The sequence below is a fragment of the Falco naumanni genome, chromosome 11 (assembly GCF_017639655.2).
Source record: "Falco naumanni isolate bFalNau1 chromosome 11, bFalNau1.pat, whole genome shotgun sequence".
In the NCBI taxonomy this organism is placed as follows: domain Eukaryota; kingdom Metazoa; phylum Chordata; class Aves; order Falconiformes; family Falconidae; genus Falco; species Falco naumanni.
The window spans coordinates 2,306,750-2,327,199 of NC_054064.1; the positions used below are offsets into that span (position 1 = coordinate 2,306,750).

General features: G+C 36.5%; 1 protein-coding gene across 2 annotated transcripts in view; it reads left to right on the forward strand.

The window, feature by feature from the left end:
• Positions 1-13,949, forward strand: part of BRINP3 (BMP/retinoic acid inducible neural specific 3) — a 207,247-nt gene extending 193,298 nt beyond the window's left edge. For both annotated transcript variants that reach the window (XM_040611115.1, XM_040611116.1), the window contains one exon: positions 12,483-13,949. In XM_040611115.1, the coding sequence (XP_040467049.1) occupies positions 12,483-13,599 (1,117 nt within the window). In that variant the 3' untranslated portion in view covers positions 13,600-13,949. The remainder of the gene's footprint in view (positions 1-12,482) is intronic.
• Positions 13,950-20,450: the final 6,501 nt, after the last annotated feature.

The window sequence follows — 20,450 nt, forward strand, 5'->3', positions numbered from 1 at the left end:
TTAACAGTTTCAGAGGAAGCGAGAATAGCTCTACAAGATAAATCACTTTCTCTTTGTGTAATTATATACATTCCAAAAGAAATTTTCACAGCTTCCTAAGGTGGGACTTTGCTTCCTCACTCTCAGTTATGTATTCTAATTTTCCTTTTTTTTGCAGATCAATGTGCAGAAAATTGTTCTTTCGTTGACCCAGTGTAAGCCTTTCTATTAACTTATACATTGCATTTTAGACTGTGGGTTTGTTTGTTTTGTTTTTTTTGTTTAAGGAAGACACAAGTGTCAGAAGGATGCAATTACTTGATATCTCCTTATAAGCATTATTACTATATTGTCTCTTAATTTGTATTATATACATGCAACATCTGGTCATTTAAATGAATATTTTCCCTATTTATGATTGTCACCTAAGTGACATCTTATTACAAAAATTATATACGATTGAGTGAAATACATGCTTTTTTCAAAAACAGCATGATACAATTTTTCTAGACAGCCTTTAATTTTCCTTCAGAAATGTAAGGGTGTTATTACAATTTATTCAAACATATCATGGCAGAAAACCAAACCTCTCTTCTGTAATGTATTTTGTGCCTATATTAAAACTTTAAGGATTTGCTCAAAATTATAGTTATTATGTTATTTTCAGTTATTACAAGAGAGAAAAAAAGCACATTGATCTCAGAATCTTATTTTATTTTATTTTGTTTAATATCATGATAAGTGAGGTATGAATACAGAACTAGGCTTTGTATTCTTTAATTAAAACCATTACTCTTTACTGGGAGATTCTTGTTTTGGTATAATACTTCTGATCCTACACAAAGGAAGAAAATGACAGATTGTTGCTGTTTATATTACAGTAGTGTCTAGAGGCAACTGAATTTATAATCTAAATAAGCAAATAGCAGGGAAAAGATATAAGAAGATTTTCAAAAGAAAAGAACAAGTGATTTGTCCGTAGTCATGATCATGTGGAAAGACTGTGAAGGAACCAGGAATAGCATGAACAGCATCCCCATTTTCTATACTTCCATCATTATACCTGTAACAAATTTTGCAGGAACAGAAACAGATATACATATACATACATACACACACACACATGTAATTTTCAGTTATTTGTATCTGGGAAAAAGGATGCCTAAAATAGGAATAGAGGTTACAAATTCAGCAGAAAAATAGAAAACTATAATGGTCTTATACCAGTTTACCAGTTTCACAGATGTAATCATGGACTTGTCTTTCTGCTACTGGCTGTTAATGAGGCTATGATTTTACCTGTATTAATGAGGTTTAATTCCAGAAAATCATACAATTGATGGCTGATTTTTGTGGCACTAAATCTCTTTTCATATCCAGTTTTACCCCCCATAATGATTAAAACTTTAGATGCTTTTGTCAGCACAGTATTTTTGCATTTTTACTATGGTGTAAGCCACAATACCAATTACCCTTTCACATGATTTTTAATTATCCTACAAAATACTTGAAAGCTTCAAGCTCAGAAGTTATCTCCAGTCTCTGGACTTTCTATTTTACTCTTATTTTGAATAAAATACTTCAAGAACATGGATATTGCATCCTCCATCCTAAGTACAACATAAAAATATACAGTACTGTCTATTCATTTTTCAATAGTTTTTGTGACCTGCTGCATTACATATGAAGACTTTGCAGTCAAGGCTATTTTTTAATTATTTCTGGAATTTCCACTGCAAACTAGAGCTGCTGGTACATTTTGTTATTGTTTCAAATGCAGTTCATAGCTACATTTTAGACTAACTTTGAACTCGTGCATTTGGCCTCAGGGTGTGTCTTGGGAATCCAGTTAGTCTTAGCAGCCCCTGCTGGCTCACTTCTTCCTATAGATTAAGTATTCAATTTAGGTTGATGCCAGCATATACAAGCATTGTGACCTGTCCTCAGAATTATACTACAATTGCTTCAATGTTATATGTATTTTAAGATCCAAAGACATCCCTAAATTAGCTACTTTTACACATCTATCTTACATTATTAATTGGAAAATATTTTCACTTAAAAATCCCATTTAATTTTTCTCCTTGTTTTAAGCCAGAGTTTTCATTCTGCTGAGTTTATTCATTCTTACATCTACCTTGTGGGCAGTTGAACAGAGAGCAAAGAGCTTCAACAGGCCGTTGCTTAAGCTACATTCATGTGAACTTCTTTCAAATCTAATAAATCCAGCTGGGATGGAAAGGCTAGCAACAGTGCAGGGAAACAATCAGGGCAGTACTCAGTGTCAGTACAGACTGGGACATGAGTGGGACAGAGAGTAACAGTGCAGAGAAGTTTGTGGGGGTACCTGTGGATGAAAAATTGGAGATGAGCTGTCAATGTGCAGTTGCAGCCCAGGAAGCCCAACCTATCGTGGGCTGCGTCAGAAGTATGGCCAGCAGGCTGGGGAAGATGATTCTGCCCCCCTACTCTGCTCCTGTGGGACTGCATCTGCTGTACTGTGTCCAGCTCTGGGGCACCCAGCATAAGGAAGACATGGACATGTTAGAGCAGGTCTAGTGGAGAGCCAAAAAATAATCAGAGGGCTGGAGCACCACTCCTGTGAAGAAAGGATGAAAGAATTGGGGTTGTTCAGCCTGGAGAAGGCTCCAGGAAGACTTTATTGTGGCATTTCGGTATATAGAGGGGCTTATAACAAAGGTGCAGAGACTTTTTACCAAGACCTGTAGTGACAGAACAAAGGGAAATGGTTTTAAACTGAAAGAGAGTAGAATTAGAGTGGATATAAGAAAGAATTATTTTTAGGATGTGTATGGTTAGACCCTGGAACAGTTCGCGCAGAGAAGCTGTGCATGCCTCAACACTGGAAGTGTTCGAGATCAGGCTGGAGTGGGCTTCGAGCAACCTGGTCTAGTGGAAAACATCCCTGTCCACGGTGGAGGCTTGGGCTGGATGATCTATAAAGGTCCTTTCCAACCTAAACCATTCTGTGATTTTGTGATTGTGTACAGTTGTGTATGTGGCATTATCATGCCCTCTTTTTACCTATCTCTGTAAAAGTAGAGTTGGGGGTCTACTTTCAGTTAGTCCAATTTTATGACATTTCCTTGGTTTTCTTTCACACAAAAGAGTTTGTCATGTTACAGCAAATTTGTTATTTTTCCAGTGCCTTAAAGGGGCATATTCATCTGTCACCGAAGCACCTAGATAAGCTTTTTATAACTTCATTTTTTTTTTTATTATAACACTTTAACATATATCTAGAAAAGTTCACCTAAAATTGCACTGACTTAACGAATAACCTGAGGCCCAAGATGAGTTTTTCGGTCATCTAACACTACAAACATAGATAGCCACATAGAATGCCACAGATGAGCTCGCTTGTTCAGGGTTTTTGCTTAATTAATTTTTGTGTGTGTGTGCGCGTGACACCTTCTTTCTCCTGTACATGAACACTCTCTTTCCTAACACCTCCAATTGCTTTCATTCTGCTTTTCACAGCATTAATTAATGTGACTGGTATTTCCTTTGTCCCTGCTGCACTATGGATCATTATTTAGAAAAAGCTCTTAAAGGTTGTCTCTAATTTGAACCTCTTTAAACAAATAGGTGGTACTACAAAGCAGTTTGATTCCTATCTCGTCGTAGCACAATGGTCATTATGATTATAGCTGTGTCAAAAAAATTGTAGGCATGTTATCTTAACATTTTTTTCTAGAACCATTCTTTGGGGGCTGGCAGGGGTGGCAAAAGTTTTTCATTCTAGAAAAACTTTGCAATGAGAATTAGAAGGGTGCAATATTAACGTAGTTACAGCTACAAAACTTTGTAAGTAAATTTATAACTAACTAGATATATCCTCTGAAATAATAAATGTTTTAATGTCAAAATATTTATTCTGGAATATCATACAACTCATAGCAGTTTTGTCCTATGAGGTGTGAGAGATTTACATAATTTACTATAGGGGCTTAATTCCTTTACTTCTTATAATGCAAAGACTATCTGGAACTTAAGTGACATGCGATATTGGTTTTAAAATATAAAGCATCAGCATAGGGAGGGGGGTGAGGGGGCAAGGCAGGAAAGAGCTGCAGAATGGTGACACAAGGGATGGATGATCTGTAAAGATTCTTCTTAAATGCGATTAACAGGACAGAACAAAGTATTTTCTTTTCATCTGTCAACATAGATTCACTTTAGGTTGTATTAATCCCAGCAACAAAATCCCACAATCAACCTCCTGGTTCATCTAGTCCTTCTCCTGTAGCATAACCACCATGGAGGAGTCCCACATTGAGCTAGATTTCTCAAGTTACCCCATCCATTTCTTTGCTAGAAGCAATTTTAGCATATGGAAAGAACATTTCCATAACAATCGCATAGCTATTTAATATCCGTTCTGTGTACGCTAACGGGATTTTTAGCAAAGGCATCCCTCTAGACAGAGGTTTTTCTTTCATTTATATAAATTTAGAGAAGTATTAAATTCCTTCTCTACTTCACAGCACGCTTACCTTGTTTTCACCATGGTCCACATAGCTAGCTTAGGCCTTTAGATCAGCTTTAAAGTACCTGGCTCAGGCGGACCCAGCTGTGAAAGTGTAAGATGCGAACCCAGAACAGCTGTGCTGCTCCTGGTTGTCATGGTTTTTCAGTAGGATTTGCAGCTCTCACTGGGAGTCTCGGTGACATGCCTGTAACGTGAGCCACAGCAAAATAATTTCAAGCGTGTCTGTTTGAGGGGTGGTTATAGTACTTCTTTAATTCTGGGAGGCTGAATGAACTTCAAACATTCATTCTTCTAAGCACTCGCTGGCCGCCTGGTGACTGTACAGTTGGCAGTTTTACCCTGATTCCCAGAAGAAAAATGCAGACCATTATCAACTTTATTAGCAATTAATGTTCTTGTTATGAATCACAGCACAGAAACAAAGTACTTGGAGTCTTATTTGTCCTTCCCAAGAGGTAAACCCACAAGATCAAGAGTAGGACATTTCAGAGATGCCTTTAAGTGCATTTGATGTTGATGTTGCTGTCTTACAGATTTATACTGGACTCGGCCTCCAAAGGAGGGAAAAATAGGTAATGGGTATTTTACTGCCTATACACTTGTTAAATTGTCTTCATTTTTTTATTTAGCACGTGCCTCACTGAGTACTCATCATCTGCTACTGAGCCATCTGATGTAGAACAGATGTTAAGCACTTAGTGAGGCAGGGAAGGAGGTAAAAGTGTCATATCATGATTAAATACTTGCTACAACTATTATATAGGGTGACCATACTGCTTTGTTCTTATATTTAATGTTACAGTGTATTGAACAAGAGTAAGCACATATTTTGGATTAAACTTGCAACTGCTATTGTTCAAATTATTTTTTTTTTGAAAGTAAAGTATTTCATAGAAAAAAAATATTACAAAATATTTTAAATGCACTTTAGAATTCAGAATTGGAGAATATTTTATAAAGAGGTAATGCAGTGCAACTTCATGTAGAATTGACCTATAAACACATGAAGATTTATATTTCTTAAGACAATTCTCATCAGAAACTTGGCTGATGTTAACTGCTACATTAAGTTCCATAGGATTATCCTATTTTTTATCATGCTTGTTAAATGTGAAGATTATATGGAAAGCTTTCTTTACGCTGTAAGTATTCTAGCTGAAAGTACGGTAGCCAACTCTTTAGTGCATCCTATGCAGCAAAAGATTCACCCATAAAAGAGTCTCGTCATCCAGCAACAACAGCCTGATCTTCTTGTAGTATAGTAGAAGGGTTGAATGTAAGAAGGTAGAGCTGGAGCTGTTATTAAACCATAATTAGTTAACAATGTGTTTCCTAGTAAATTTTAAGAATTGAGAAAGTGCGTGGAATGTTGTCACAGACAACTAAGTATGTTCGTTTTGATGTATACGATCAAGCAAATTAAACAGAGATGGAGGGACACGATCATCCACAGAAGAGATGTGGTTCACATGACTGCAAAGGCTTTGCAGGCAAAGGTGAGACTGAAACCTCAGAATATGGGAGAGCCAGTTTGGAGGTCTTAACTTAAGGGTAGGAGTATGTGATTTGTATGGGTTACCTGGCTCAGTGTTCTGCTTCGCATAAGTCAGAGCAGAGGCTTGATGGTCTATTTCCTATAAAGACAACAGGTATTCAATTAACAGGAAAATAAATAGTATTTATGTTTTCATAGATATTCTGTCATGAGTTTTACACTTCTTTTGTAACTTCAGGCTGCTTTTAAAAAGTTGGTTTCAATGGGCCAATATTAACAAACAAAAAAAGCGTTTTAAAAAATTTAAAGAATTTCCTGGGTGCTGTAATTAATTATATACTTTGATAAAAAAATATCCTATGCTTATCAAGTATTTTATTTCATTAAATTAAATAATACTTGATTTCTAAAGTAAAGTTGTGATTTCAAATGTATGATTCAGCAAAAATAGCTTTTGGTTATAGCTTAACAGGTAATTTTGCATGATGGTGAAGGCACAGATATTTCAGGCATCCCATTTTGATTTGAAGCTCATTGAAGTAACTAGGAAGATTCCGGCTAGATTCACTATGCTTGGAAGTCAGAAGTTCTATATCTCAGTGTTTGAAAAACTGACATATCAGGCAAGTAAATACAATTTTCCAAATCAAGTAATAATGTTTGCAGTGTCATTAAAAGAATAATTTGAGAGCTCCTTCAACCTTTCCTCAGAAGCTAATTGTCTTTATTTATTTATTAACTTCTATAAACAAGAAGCAGCTGCTCAAGATAAGAAGCTTTTGTCACTAGTCCCCCATTAACACAATGAGAATATAAATGATTAAATAAAGCTGATTAAAGGTAAAAGAACACTGGGAATGTGTACAAAACAATGTCATGGGGAATGAAGTACCAAGAATTTATTATACTTGAAGAGAAGAAAGAAGTATAATAAATTTTGAGCAACGCCTCTTATTAACTTTAATGTGGACTTGAGGAGCTTAAAGTCAGAGATTCAGATTCTATCACTATCAAAGTAAACAGAAGGTTTTCTTAGTGACTCCTGTAGACCTCACGTATTAACACAACTTTAAAAAAAAAGAAAAAAAGAACTAGTGGGAAAATACAATTAGGTCCTATGACAGAATTAATAAGCGTGTTTCTTTCTGGCATCAGATTAGGGTTTGGATCTTGAATACGTCAAATAATGAATAATGAAAAAAAGCAATTAGGATTGGTATACTCAAATAGAGTATTTAAACAACAAAGCACTCATTCAGTAGCAAAATCTTGGATGGATTATACATTATCCAGGAAGAGAGGTTATTTTTCTCCCTAGGTAGTAGAGATGCACCCTGCTTCTACTGGCAACAGACACTGAGGGAGAGCAGCACCTCTAAAATATGAAGCTGTAAAAGTACATAAAAATCTAAAGCAGTATAGTTATGTACTGTTTTTAATACTTGTGATAATATTTGTAATTTTCTCAAAACTTCCACTAAAATGGAAACAATCATAGAATCAAAAAATAATTTAGGTTATAATGGACCTTTGCAAGTCATCTGCCCAAACTAGGTTCATGTTCAAAGTCTGGTCAGGGCCTTGGATCACCAAGCTTTTAATACCTCCAGTGATGGGGATTCTACACCTCACTCATCAACTTCTCATAGTGTTTGGCCACTCTCACCGTCAAGAATTTTTCCCTTTCTCTAATCAAAATTGCTATGATATGACTTCTGCACCTGTTTCTTGTCCTTTTACTGTTCACCTTGAAGAAATGTCTGGGCCTAACTTCCCTACATCCTTCCAGAATGTATTGGGAGACAGCATTTAGATTGCCCTTTAGTCTTGTGTTCCTCAGCCTAGACAAACCCAGTTCCTTTCAGGCTCTCATCACATGTTGCATGCTCCAGCCCTCTGATCATCTTGATGGCTTCTCATCACTGGATTTGCTCTAGTCTGTTGATAACTCTCTCATACAGATGATTAAAGTCCAGACACAATGTCCCAGATGCCATTTTACAAGTACCAAACATGGGAGAATATTTGCTGTCCTTGACCTGTTGGATGCTTTTTTTCCTTAGTCCTCGTTTTGACTCCAGCCCCAAGGTAACATTGCTTGAAGCCCTTCTCACTGGGTCAGCAAATCTGCTGCCTAAGATGTCACCCATTATTTTCTCTTAAATCCCATCTCTCCCCAGCTGCCACCCATCCTCAAAGAGGATCTGGTGTCTGTAAAATCCTAACCCTGCCTACCCGGCTGCACCAGCTGTTCAGCCAGGTGCTGACCTGCAGGAGGCATCTGCTTCTAACCAAGCCTTTCCCCTTGACTGCAGGGTCCAGAATTTTAAATGATCTTTTATTTCTAGGAGAAAAAGAAAGCTTCCAGAATGACATTCCAGTTTGAATTTATCTAATTAAGGATGAGTGGCTTAAATAAATTAGCTATTGCTGACATTTTATGTACTTTCACTTAATTTAGTTAATTTACTTGAGTGAAAGCAATAAATTTACAAAGTGTCACAGTATTCCATAATGATTTTTTTTTAAAAAAGGAATTTATAAAGGCAGTTGATTTTATTTTTTTAAAAGGTATTTATGTTGTAAACTGTTCAAACACAAGTATATGTAGATCATCTTGACAGCTCTCTGGTTAAAATCAGGTAAAAAAATCAAAATAAGGTAAAAAATATTAGAAGATTATTATTTTGAACTTTATTTGGAATAAGTTGAAAACTTCCTTCCCTCTAAAGTTCTCGGTCTCCTTGCAACAGTTATGATCAAAGATAGATAGATAGATAGATATTAATAAGCTAAATACTAACTTATAAACTGATAACTAAGTTTTAGAAAGGAAACTTAATTGTGCAGCTATTTAGTTTCATGCAGACTTTTAGACTGCTTTTTCTGTCCCTTAACAGAAAAGAAGGAAGGTAGGCTCATTAAAAATAAAAAGAACAAAAAAATGACATTAAAGGTTTTGCTTCTCACAATAATGGAAACAGTAGATTAGATCATTAATAAGGAAAGAAAATGTTTTAAAGACCATGTGACTGAAGAAGTGAGTAACCCAAACCAAATCAACCCTTGCCAGCAAATTAATTTTGCTGGTTTAAATAGGCTAATTCTAACAATAGAAAATTCTTCCTTTCCAACAGTGTTATCTTCCTCACCAGGTGTCTCTCTTTCCATCACCTCTGTGGACTGAGAGAATTCCTTCCCTGCTTTCCCAGCCGTCTTCTCTTCATCAGTCTGCAGTAATGCCGGTCTCTCTTTCTTAGCCTGGTGCCTGTGTATGCCAGATACTTGGCCCATCTAATGGGACAGGTGTATTCACAGGAGAAATAATACTTGTGCCATCTAATGATCATGTGTAGTCACAGGAGAAATAATCCCCATCTTTATCCAAAACCTCTTCTATATGAAAAAACCCTACTGTGAAGTTCATTCTTTGACTTGTTTTAATGCCAAATAATAAGCAGAATAATAAGTAATAATATCATATTTTTTAAAAAAATCTGTAATCCTATCCACTATATCTAAGAGGAAGAGAGGGTAGGTGAAACATAACAGGGATCAACTTAGAGATGCAAATTATCTCCTTTACCTTATGTGGTGGGTTAACACAGGCTGCCTGCCAGATGCCTACTTACCGACTACTGACCCAGCTGCTCTCCCACTCACCTTCCTCAGTAGAGGAAATAAAAAAAAAAAAAGCTTGTTGGCTGGATCCAGTTGAAGCTGGAACCAGCTGTGTCTGGTATGGGGCAGCCCCTGGCTTCTTCTCCCACAGGGCATTCCTGTTCCTGCCTTCCCACTGCCAACACCTTTCCAGTGACACCAAGTACACCTCAATGAATCAACATGCAAAAATCTACTCATTAAAATCTATCATAACATATCTAAATATTAGGCTCCAGAAATTCGTAACCATTGTGTAGCTTAAAGCTGATTGTGTCTGAACTATAAACCAGGGTATATGCTTAACCTCCAAGACGTACAGAAATTTCTTGTCCATACTAGCACAATGCCAAATCCAGGTACTAATCTCTGCTGAAAAAATAATGGAGCCTTGTGGCTCTGGCTTTGAAGCTCAGGCACTCTTATCTTTCTTCTGACTAGAATATATCATTCAAACCTATCCTTAGATGCTACAGACTGCCTAGCATGGTTGATGCTTTGTGTGAGCCAAACAGATTTAGCCTTTGTGGGCGACACTTTGTGATATATGGAAAATCTTTACAGTAAGTCTTCAAATGTTTATCTTTCACTGCAATGAATTCAAAATCACAACTGTAAGCTCAGGGTTACTCTATGCAAAATTAAGTTTTCTGGAAATGTACTGCTAATACATCACAAAACTTTTCAAAAGCATGGGCTTCTGTTCACAAGAGCAGTGGAAGAGGATGCTAAAATTCGTATTAACAAACCTGTTAACCTTAATGCAGTAGTCATGTGGTACCAAGTGGTAGTAACAGTACAAGCAGAAAACTTGGAGATTACAAAGTAAATTACAAACTCTTGAAATCTGCCCAGTCATCTGTCCAACGAAACAAACCAAAGTAACAACTTTATGAAAGGCTATTGTGAAGCAAATGGCATAACCCAAAAATCGAAAGGAGAGTAAAACGCCCAGACTTTTATATCTTACATCCAGCAGCTTTTGAAGCCCAGTGTCCATTCCGAAATAAGTACAGAGAGCCGTTAAGAGTTAGGAAAAAGCTGTAATGAGAGAAGTTTGAAAGGTTAGTTTCACTCCTTTGGACAAGGATCCTCTCTGTTTTGATTGCTGTGATGCATCATAGGGCTAATAGCAACAGGATAGACCATGTGAGACACTGCCTGGCTGCAAAGTTCATCCCATAATGGGAAACGGGGTCATAACACAGCTGAGCTGCCGATCCTGTGAGCTGCCAGGGCACGCTCAGCAGGTACGGGTTACTGGCAAGGCAACCCAGAGAAAGCACGCAGGAACTCCCCATCCTGCCTGGGAGAGCAATAGCTTTAATGTCCTACTCTGTTTTGGAATAACTTATATTGTGACATTGACCTTTCTTGTTGAATGGACATTATGATTTTTATTCAGGAAATGAAGGAAAAATTTGCCAAAATATTTATGCTTAACACTGACTTTCAAATAAGCACAAAGAAGAATGGTGTTAAGGAATACATTTAATAGGTGTTATTCTATTTACTTATACTTCTGGAAAATACTGATAGACTATATGTATTTAAAAAAACCAAACAACTCAAAACAAGAAGATTCCACTGCCAACCAGACAAAGAGAAGGTAAAGAAAAAAAAAAAAAAAAAGATTTAATAAAGTCACCAGAGTATACAATGATTTAATTTTACTGATCTTTATTTTCATGTTTCTAAATAATTAGATTTTGAGATGCCATAGATTTTCAGTTTTAGTATTTATTTTATAGTCAGGAAAAAAACATCAAAAAATAAGATTTTTAACATTTGAGACAAATACAGATGTGACTTAAAGTAAGACAACAGTAAATGAGGCTTTTGCATTTTCTTTTTGAAAAAATGCAATGAAAAGGGAAGAAACTGTACAACCATCATCACTCATGTGGCAACAATAGATCTGACTCTGCAGCAGCCAAAACAGCTTCTTTAAACTGTGCATTGCTAGGCTTAATAAGAACTGAAAAATTCGGACAAAGAAAGAAGATAATTTTTCTCTTTACTGTTTCCATATAACTCCATTTTTCCTTACTGTCTTTCTTCTAGCGAGTGTGCCTCATCAGCCTAGACTGCTGCTTTCAGTATCTGTTTTGCCAGTGTGATGCAAGACATTAACTGTTGCTTCTGGTGAAACCAAAATGAGATGACAAGCAGAACATTAAAGTGATCCTTTAATTTCATCTCCAAAGATGAAAAGTAAACACAGCATGTTCATGCAAGGCTTCCTGTAAGGGTATTGTTGTGCTGGAAATCATCTGAAGAATGAAGACCGAATCTGTTTTAGTAGGGTGCATGGTCCTATTTGTTATTCCAGAAAAGTGTTTTGGCTCACTGCCTGTAAATCAAAGTGGCTACAACCAGTAAAAAAGAATGCTCGTAAGCTTACAAAAATCTTCATAATGAAATAGAGAGATAGTAGAGAGTTATACACACTTAGATAAATACAAAGCACCTCCCTGAATAAATAGTATGAGGAAAAATAATCTCAACTGTATAGGATTTCAAGGTGTTAATCTGAAGACAATTACAGAAAAGTGGATCTTTGTCAGGGTTCCTGAGATACAGAAAGAGGAAATACATGAACCAAATCTTCCTGTTGTGCCTGTGAGTTTGTAAGGAAACTTCTTTTGTGGTTTTGCATTGTTAAAAGGCAATTTATACATGTATTTATCTGACGGCAGATGCTGTCATCTGACTTTAGTGCCTTAATCTGCTACTAAAAACAGCTTTATTTTTCTCTTTCTGATAAAAAAAATAAGGTTGCATTTATTGTATGCAGGTCTCTCTTTGTGTTAAAAAGTTATTTTAATGTTGCAGATCTTCCAACTATTGGCTCAACCGCATCCAGTCCTTTCTCTACTGCAATGAAAACGGCCTCCTGGGAAGCTTTTCTGAAGAGACTCACACGTGCACGTGCCCTAATGACCAGGTTGCCTGCCACGGGTTCCTTCCCTGCACGGTTGGAGATGGCTCGGCGTGCCTGAGCTGTGCTCCTGACAATCGCACCCGCTGTGGCAGCTGCAATGCTGGCTACATGCTGAGCCAAGGGCTTTGCAAGCCTGAAGTGGCCGAATCAACAGAGCACTACATTGGGTTCGAGACGGATCTTCAGGACCTGGAAATGAAGTATTTATTGCAGAAGACAGACCGGAGAATTGAGGTCCACGCCATTTTCATCAGCAACGACATGCGCCTCAACAGCTGGTTTGATCCTTCTTGGCGCAAGCGGATGCTCCTTACTCTTAAGAGTAACAAGTACAAGTCTAGCCTGGTCCATATGATACTGGGCCTCTCCCTTCAAATTTGCCTGACTAAAAACAGCACCTTAGAGCCTGTTCTTGCTGTTTATGTCAACCCTTTTGGGGGCAGCCACTCTGAGAGCTGGTTTATGCCTGTGAATGAAAATAATTTCCCAGACTGGGAGCGGACTAAACTGGACTTACCCCTTCAGTGTTATAACTGGACGCTGACTCTGGGCAACAAGTGGAAGACATTTTTTGAAACTGTACACATCTATTTGAGGAGTCGAATAAAGTCAAATGGTCCAAATGGCAATGAGAGCATCTACTATGAACCCCTGGAATTTATTGATCCCTCAAGAAATCTGGGCTACATGAAAATCAATAACATCCAAGTGTTTGGCTACAGCATGCACTTTGACCCAGAAGCAATTCGAGACTTGATTTTGCAGCTCGACTACCCCTATACGCAGGGATCACAGGACTCAGCACTTTTGCAGTTGTTAGAGATACGGGATCGTGTAAATAAACTCTCTCCACCTGGTCAACGTCGTCTAGACCTCTTCTCTTGCTTGCTTCGTCATAGACTCAAACTGTCTACCAGTGAAGTGGTGAGGATTCAATCTGCTTTGCAGGCCTTTAATGCCAAATTGCCAAACACAGTGGATTATGACACAACCAAATTATGTAGTTAACCATAAATGTGAAGCACAACACAAAACCTTGAAGGAGTTTTTACAGTGCTTTTGTGGAACAGTTTATGTTTGGAAGAGTAAATTTAAATTGTCTTTTCAATATCTGTCTTATATCAGTCAATACTGTTGGATGGCAATTTACACACATGAACTTGCTGACAATGAATATATTATACCTGCAGTTTTGGTTTATGAATGAAATAAATACTGACACCAGTCTAGAAGACATTCTACTTTTTACAATAAATTTCATTTGTAATTTTATATGTTCCGTGGCAATGCTTTTGTGCATTACATCCTCTAGAGGGAACATAGAAGGATACCAATAAAATTTTGTAGCTGAACAGTTATTAAAAAGAAATGCTGTGGGATTCTTTTTTCTTACACAAAAGTAGTAAGCTTCATACACTTTTGTGTGTGTTGAACACAGGAGGTGTAGTTAAAGAGAAGATAATGACTTGAGATTTTAACAGAAACTGTAGAAAAGTCAAATTTATAGAGTATTTTATTCTTAGGATGTGGATCTGAATGTTCAGGCTGAGTTGAAGTGACAAATGTAGCGATGCTTTACTTGCTATGTCTGAGATTTTCCTAAGGCATGCCCTTCTCTAGGCGCTTAACGTGACACACGGACTCCCAGAGTGGTAACACCGAATGCTGTATGATGAACAGGAGGTTGGTACTGGGAGAGGCACAGTAACAAAAGGCTGCATTAGCCCTGTAGGATACAGGTGAGAAGCTGTCTTTGCAACTGATACTACTTATGCTACAAAAGAAACAACCTTCTCTAGCCAAAGTACTTTTTGAAAGTCTCCCTAATCTTTTACTTCGCATATTTATAGAAAGAATTAAGCATATATGCATTACCTCATCCCAAATACATACACTATAATATTAATCTAGAATTATCTGTTTTCAACTACCACGCTGATTAGATTCAAATTAACTTAAAATATTTCCCTGACAATGCAACTGTTTAATATGTGATTTTTTTTTCCATTGGTACAGATAATATCCTTTCAGTGCAAGGTTTTTAATTTACAGAGAATATACCCTTTTACAGATACATTACAGATATTGAAATCTAGTTTATGAAGTTAAAAGTGCAAATAAATGTTATTATCAATTAATGAAATTAATTAAGGGTGCATTACTCTGGATCAGAATGAGGTTCTTTGGAATATTACACATTCTAGCAGAAAAAAAATACATCTAAGATGGCAGAACTTGGAACTCAAAAAGATTTTGCTACTTCTTGCAAGAGAATAGAACAAATGGCCGGGCTGTCAGAAGTCCTTGTTAGTAAACAGAGGGTAAAATGAAAAAAATTGATACTAAGTCTTTTAGTAACGTATCCTTACATTAAATCTTAATCTGCGTCATTAGTGTAAAAGCCAACCTGTTTTTCAAAATGGTAAGGAATAATGTATAAAACTACCATTTTATGTGCAAGCACAGAAAGAAAAAAAACTTCATGTTTAATTCACTTAAAATTTTAGTTCAAGTAGACTTACATTAATTCCAATTAATTTCCATTTTATTAATTTCAATTTAGTTACATTACAATTTAATTTTGAATTGTAGCCTAGTCTGAATTTAAAGTACAGTACACTCTTAACTTTGTTTCTAGCTAGGCCACAGCAGCACAAGAAATGCAATGTTTCATAAATACATGTAAGCAAAATAAAATGCAAGTCCTGAAACACTTCAGAAATCCAAGGAAAATCTTCTGTTCTTTACTGATTCCTGTCTTTCCTGATTTCACCAAATATTTATAAGGATTACTATTTCACCATCACACATTCAGAAAATTCCTCAGACCTTCTATATTAGGAATCCCCCCCAGAACTAAAATTAGTATTTTTTACTTATAATCAACCTCTAGATGAACTTCTGTTCACTACTTACAGCTTTCTTTTGCTGATAAATAATGTATCTCAGTCCCTTTTCCATGTGTCAAAATTTTGGCTTGCTCTTGCATTGGTAAGACCTTCTCAGTTAAGATTCTTACTATTTTCGTATTCATCTCCAAGTCTTTCCTTTGCTATGTCTTTGGAAACTAGAATAAATAGAAGAACTAGTGTGATTTTACTACTAAGTACCTTCTGTAGTCTTTTTAAATAAACAAGACTACGATGTATAAAATGAACAAAAAGCAAAATATCGTCTTCTGTTCATAGAAAGTAAAAGTTACAATAGAAATATGGGGCAATGATAAATAAATAATTTGCTTATTTTATTCCTTCACTAGGTAAAAATACTAATATGTCACAGTAAATTATCTGAGGGTTTCTTTTCGCCTCTCATGCTCCTTCCTAAAATAATTCCTCAATGACTATTTTTCTCTTTTTGGCTTGGGGTTTGGTTTCGGTTTGGTTTAAATATTTTTCTCTACCAAGATGGAAAGTTTGTTGCTATACCCAAATAGAATATAAAAATAAGTAGAAGCTGAAAAAGGTCTCAGTGAGACATCATTTAATTGCCACGCCACACATTAAGTGTATTTGACTGGACTAGTGCAAAACCCTTGTCATTACTGTAACTTTGTGCCAAATTAGAAGTGTGATACAACTTTCTTAGCCTACGTATCATGAACTAGTTTCAGATTTTGGAACCTGCAGAATCTTGCAATAGTGAGAGTTTCTATTTTACCAAAACTAGATTCTGTAATGAGAAATATGAAAAATGTTTGATAAAATATATTTTTTTAAAAAGTGAATAGTGAAAATAAAAAGTCACAGAATTGATCTGGTTCTTGAGTTCCAAACAAGAGCCAACAGTATTTCCCTTTTGATACTTTTCCAATTAAAATCTTTCTATGTTCTCAAAAAGCAAAAAGAACTTCAGGGTGTGTAAAAAAAGAGAGGTCTGAATAAATCAAAGCAGTCAAGGACTTGATCCATAACAAAATTTTGTAATAAGTTATGAATGCAATTGTGGGGAAGAAGGAACTGTGTCTGCATCTATTTATACTCATTTCCATCTGGACTTTGCAGATAATATTTAGTGTATGCTGTACACCAGATCCTGACTGTTTTTTCGCTGTCCATTTCCCTTTGCATTCACCAATGCTGTTATTACCTGCCATTATAAACTGAAAAAAAAACCCCAAAGGAAATTATAGTAATATATGGAACTGTACCATGACAACCTAAAATAGTATTCAGAACAAACTTTAGTGACTACAGGTATAATAACCAGGTAGATATTAATTATAACACAGTGACCTTCCTGCTTAAGTGAAGGCAACTGTTACTTGACATAAAACTCTTATAACAGTATTTTCCAAGCAAAGAAAATTCAGATCATATCTGAAGTCTGGAAGCCAAACTGATATCTAGTTCAATTGCAGGAACAAACTGTAATAAGGATGGGAAAAGCCTAGAAACCAGAATTAGGTTTGCCAGAGTGATCTAAATCTCTGAGTGACACAATTTGGAATACACAGGCTGAATTGAATCACATCAAAAATACCATGAAGATGAATAAACTTTCATTTCTCTCATTTCTTCCTGAAAAGATACAGGCAAAAAGAAAATATGTTCAAGTTCTAGTGGTGTAGGGGAGAAGTGTAGTCGTATTTCAGGATGTTTTTTCCTTTGCCACAGAACAGTTATAGTTGTACAAATATTTGGAGGAAGAGCCTTTGTTTCCAGAAGTATACACATATCGACTGTATTTATTGAGAAAGTGCTTATTCAGCAGATACTTCAAGTCAGTAAAGAGGCAAAAGCCAAGAGAAGCCGGTTTTTCCCAGGCTGAGTAAGCAGCCAGGCAGCTTGAGCAGGAGGGAGGCCAGAGATATGCAGAAGGATGCTAAAACTGTCAAAAGGTCATTTACTTGAAAATACAGCACATACTCCAGGTCCAAAGCAAAACATAGCAGAGCACCGAGGAAGAAAAGCGTTCAACACCCACATCACTACCTCACTGAGCTACATCTAAACTATGAGCCCTGCGTGGCAATAGAGCTATGGCAGTGGAGATAAATGTGATAAGGTGAAGGATCAGTCTTTTACAATGCAGCAGCTATTGCAGATGACAGAATCTGAACTGTAGCTTGTGCTAGCACAGCCACCCTTATGAACGGGAGCATGCTTTAGATGGGGCAATAGGGGCTCCTGCCTCCTGCCAGGACAGTTAAGAGTGCAAACGGGAAGCCAGGAAAAGTGGAGAGAGGGAAGGAACCAGGATCTCATTTTACTAGGCTCTTAAAGAAGTGGAAGAGAACCCCTATGTTCTGTTGTACTTACAACAAGAGACCAAGATCACTTTGTGTGTGGTCAGAGTTTGGCAACAAAACATGTCATGGCTCCTTTTTAAATGAAAATCAGTGATATGAGAGACCTTGATATGGTGTTATTAATGCCACACACCACTGACTGAGACCTACAGCACAGGCAGTTTCTAGGGCTGCATGACTGACTTTGGGTCTGCTCACCCAGCTTCATGTTCTAAGCAAGAAATCTATTCTAGGTGTGACATAGTAATCTAATGTTCTTCTGCATACAGATGTCACTTATGAAGCAACCTATGACCCTGGGACACAGCGTATATAATGTTCACTTACCCACATGACAGAGGAGCATATGGCTTTCTGAGACATTCTAGAGTCACACAGTTGGGAGGGTGGCCACACCAGAGACTACACTGCTTTGGGAGCGAGGGCGCGTCAAGGAGCAGGAGTTGTAATTTCTTTCTCTCCTCACCAAATCAACAACATTAAGGTGCAAATTAGGATTAAGGAAACAGTTTTACCACCCAGAAATGGTGCAAATTTTTCTTTCCCTACAGTTTATTTCTTGGATGACAATGCACATCTAAAACTATCACTGCCTCTTGCCAACACACATATTCCTCATAATTTTATGGCACGTTTTAGTACAACATATGCATATATGAAAGAGAAATACAGCCAAATGCAATGTTAGCAACGATAACTGATGTGGGGTTGTCTGCTCTCTGGACACGGATGCGCTGGTTGTTGTATGCCTGCCTACGATCTTCTCTTCAACGTACAGCAAATAGAAAAGAGGGTAAAACCACCTGGGAGGCAGAGATGGTTTTGCTCTGAAACAATACTCCCCCGAGGGTGCCTAATCTGGAGAGTGACCACCTTTCAAGCACATTACAAGACATTTCTCCTTTTTAAAACAGGCTTTTTGCCATTTCTCAGCTGACATGAAAGTGGAAGGAGAAGAGGAGGATCAAAACCGAGGTGTACGCGTATCAAACTATGATTGTTCTGAGGGGGAAGGGGGAAGAACAAAGAATCTTTGAAGGCCTTTTGGGATCTCATCGCACCTGTGTAACTCACTCTAAGAGCATTTTGATACAACAGGGATAAATGCAGCAGCAGACCAGAAATACAAAGATGAGCTACAATCGCTTAGCATGAACATGACTTGAGAAAATTGACCAGAATTAGTTTTCAACACACAAAATTTTGTCTTACATCTCTGTCTCAGCAGAGAAGAAACTTTAAGCATTAAACTTGCATAAGAGAACAACAAAAGATAATTAGTATTACAAATGTGTAGATATTAATTTATGTGTCCTTTTTATTGAGCCTCCCCACATCCACTTCATTTTTTCAGTATGTCAGTTATGTATTAGGACTTTACTTTGGCTACAAAATTAAGGCATTGTACCATGAGAGAAAATTATTGTTGTGTAAATAAGATTACCAAATATTTTTAAATAACTCTATGTCTCGCATATAAGTATAAATTTTCCAAGTAAATCCTTCCTTACTGTTAAACAAAACAAACAAAAAGAAAAACCCTAGAAGTAATAAAATGTAGTTAAGCCAATTTCCAGAAGCACATGACAGGTGATATAAGATGTATAGATCTTGCTCAAATAATAACATTAATTCAACCAGTTCTGTTTGCAGAAGCTGAAAGCAGTTCATATTCTATTCTAACAGTGTAACAAATTTATCACACCATTTAGTAACAACGTAAATTGCTTTGGTGCATATAAATGTTAAAATACATGCCATAGATTAAGCAGTAATTCTACACTGTGTTAGTGATCTGAAAATGATTCTTTAAAAAAAAAAAAAAAAAAAAAAAACAACAAAAAAAAAAACCCCAAAAAAACCAACACACCACACTGGTATTGTTCCATTGATGTTCTGTGAATTTAGTTCCTCTATTGCTTTCCAATGCTTAAGATTTCACTACCAAAATCAGTATTTGTTGAGGGGACTAGATTGAAAGCATCAGATATGAAAGTTCTTGTTTAACAGCAGGACATCAGATAGCATCACAGCTATCTTTTTATATTTGGATCTATAAAGTTAAGAAGAGGACTAAGCTACTAAGCATTTTAAAATGCTGACTTGTCAACACAAAATAGAAACTGGAAAGTATTAGAAGTTTTATCTGGACTAAAAGTCTCTAGACAACCAGAACTTAGTTACAGACATGGAAAATTACCAAACATTTATTTTCATGTATTATTTCTCAGCTTTAACAGTTTAAAATATCAGTGTTATTTCTAATAGGGCTTAGGTTAAATGGAATATATTGATGACTTTTTTTCCTTCATCAGGAAAGGCAATGTAATCCCTGTCATATTATCTTATTAGAATAAATTGGACTACTTCTATCACTTCAGTTCATCCCAGATATATTTGAAATGTTTTATGTGATTACTTATTAAAATAGCTGGATTATACACACACCACACACATACTTATTCCTTGAACTTGACTAGTTATTTTTTTCTTTAAAAGGCAACTTTTAGTGTCTTTGGTAAGGTTGGGAAAAGCTATTATATAATAAGAGCTCAAATACGCTGAGCAGTAATCCCCCTGCAATTCCAGATATTTGACTTTAAGGTTA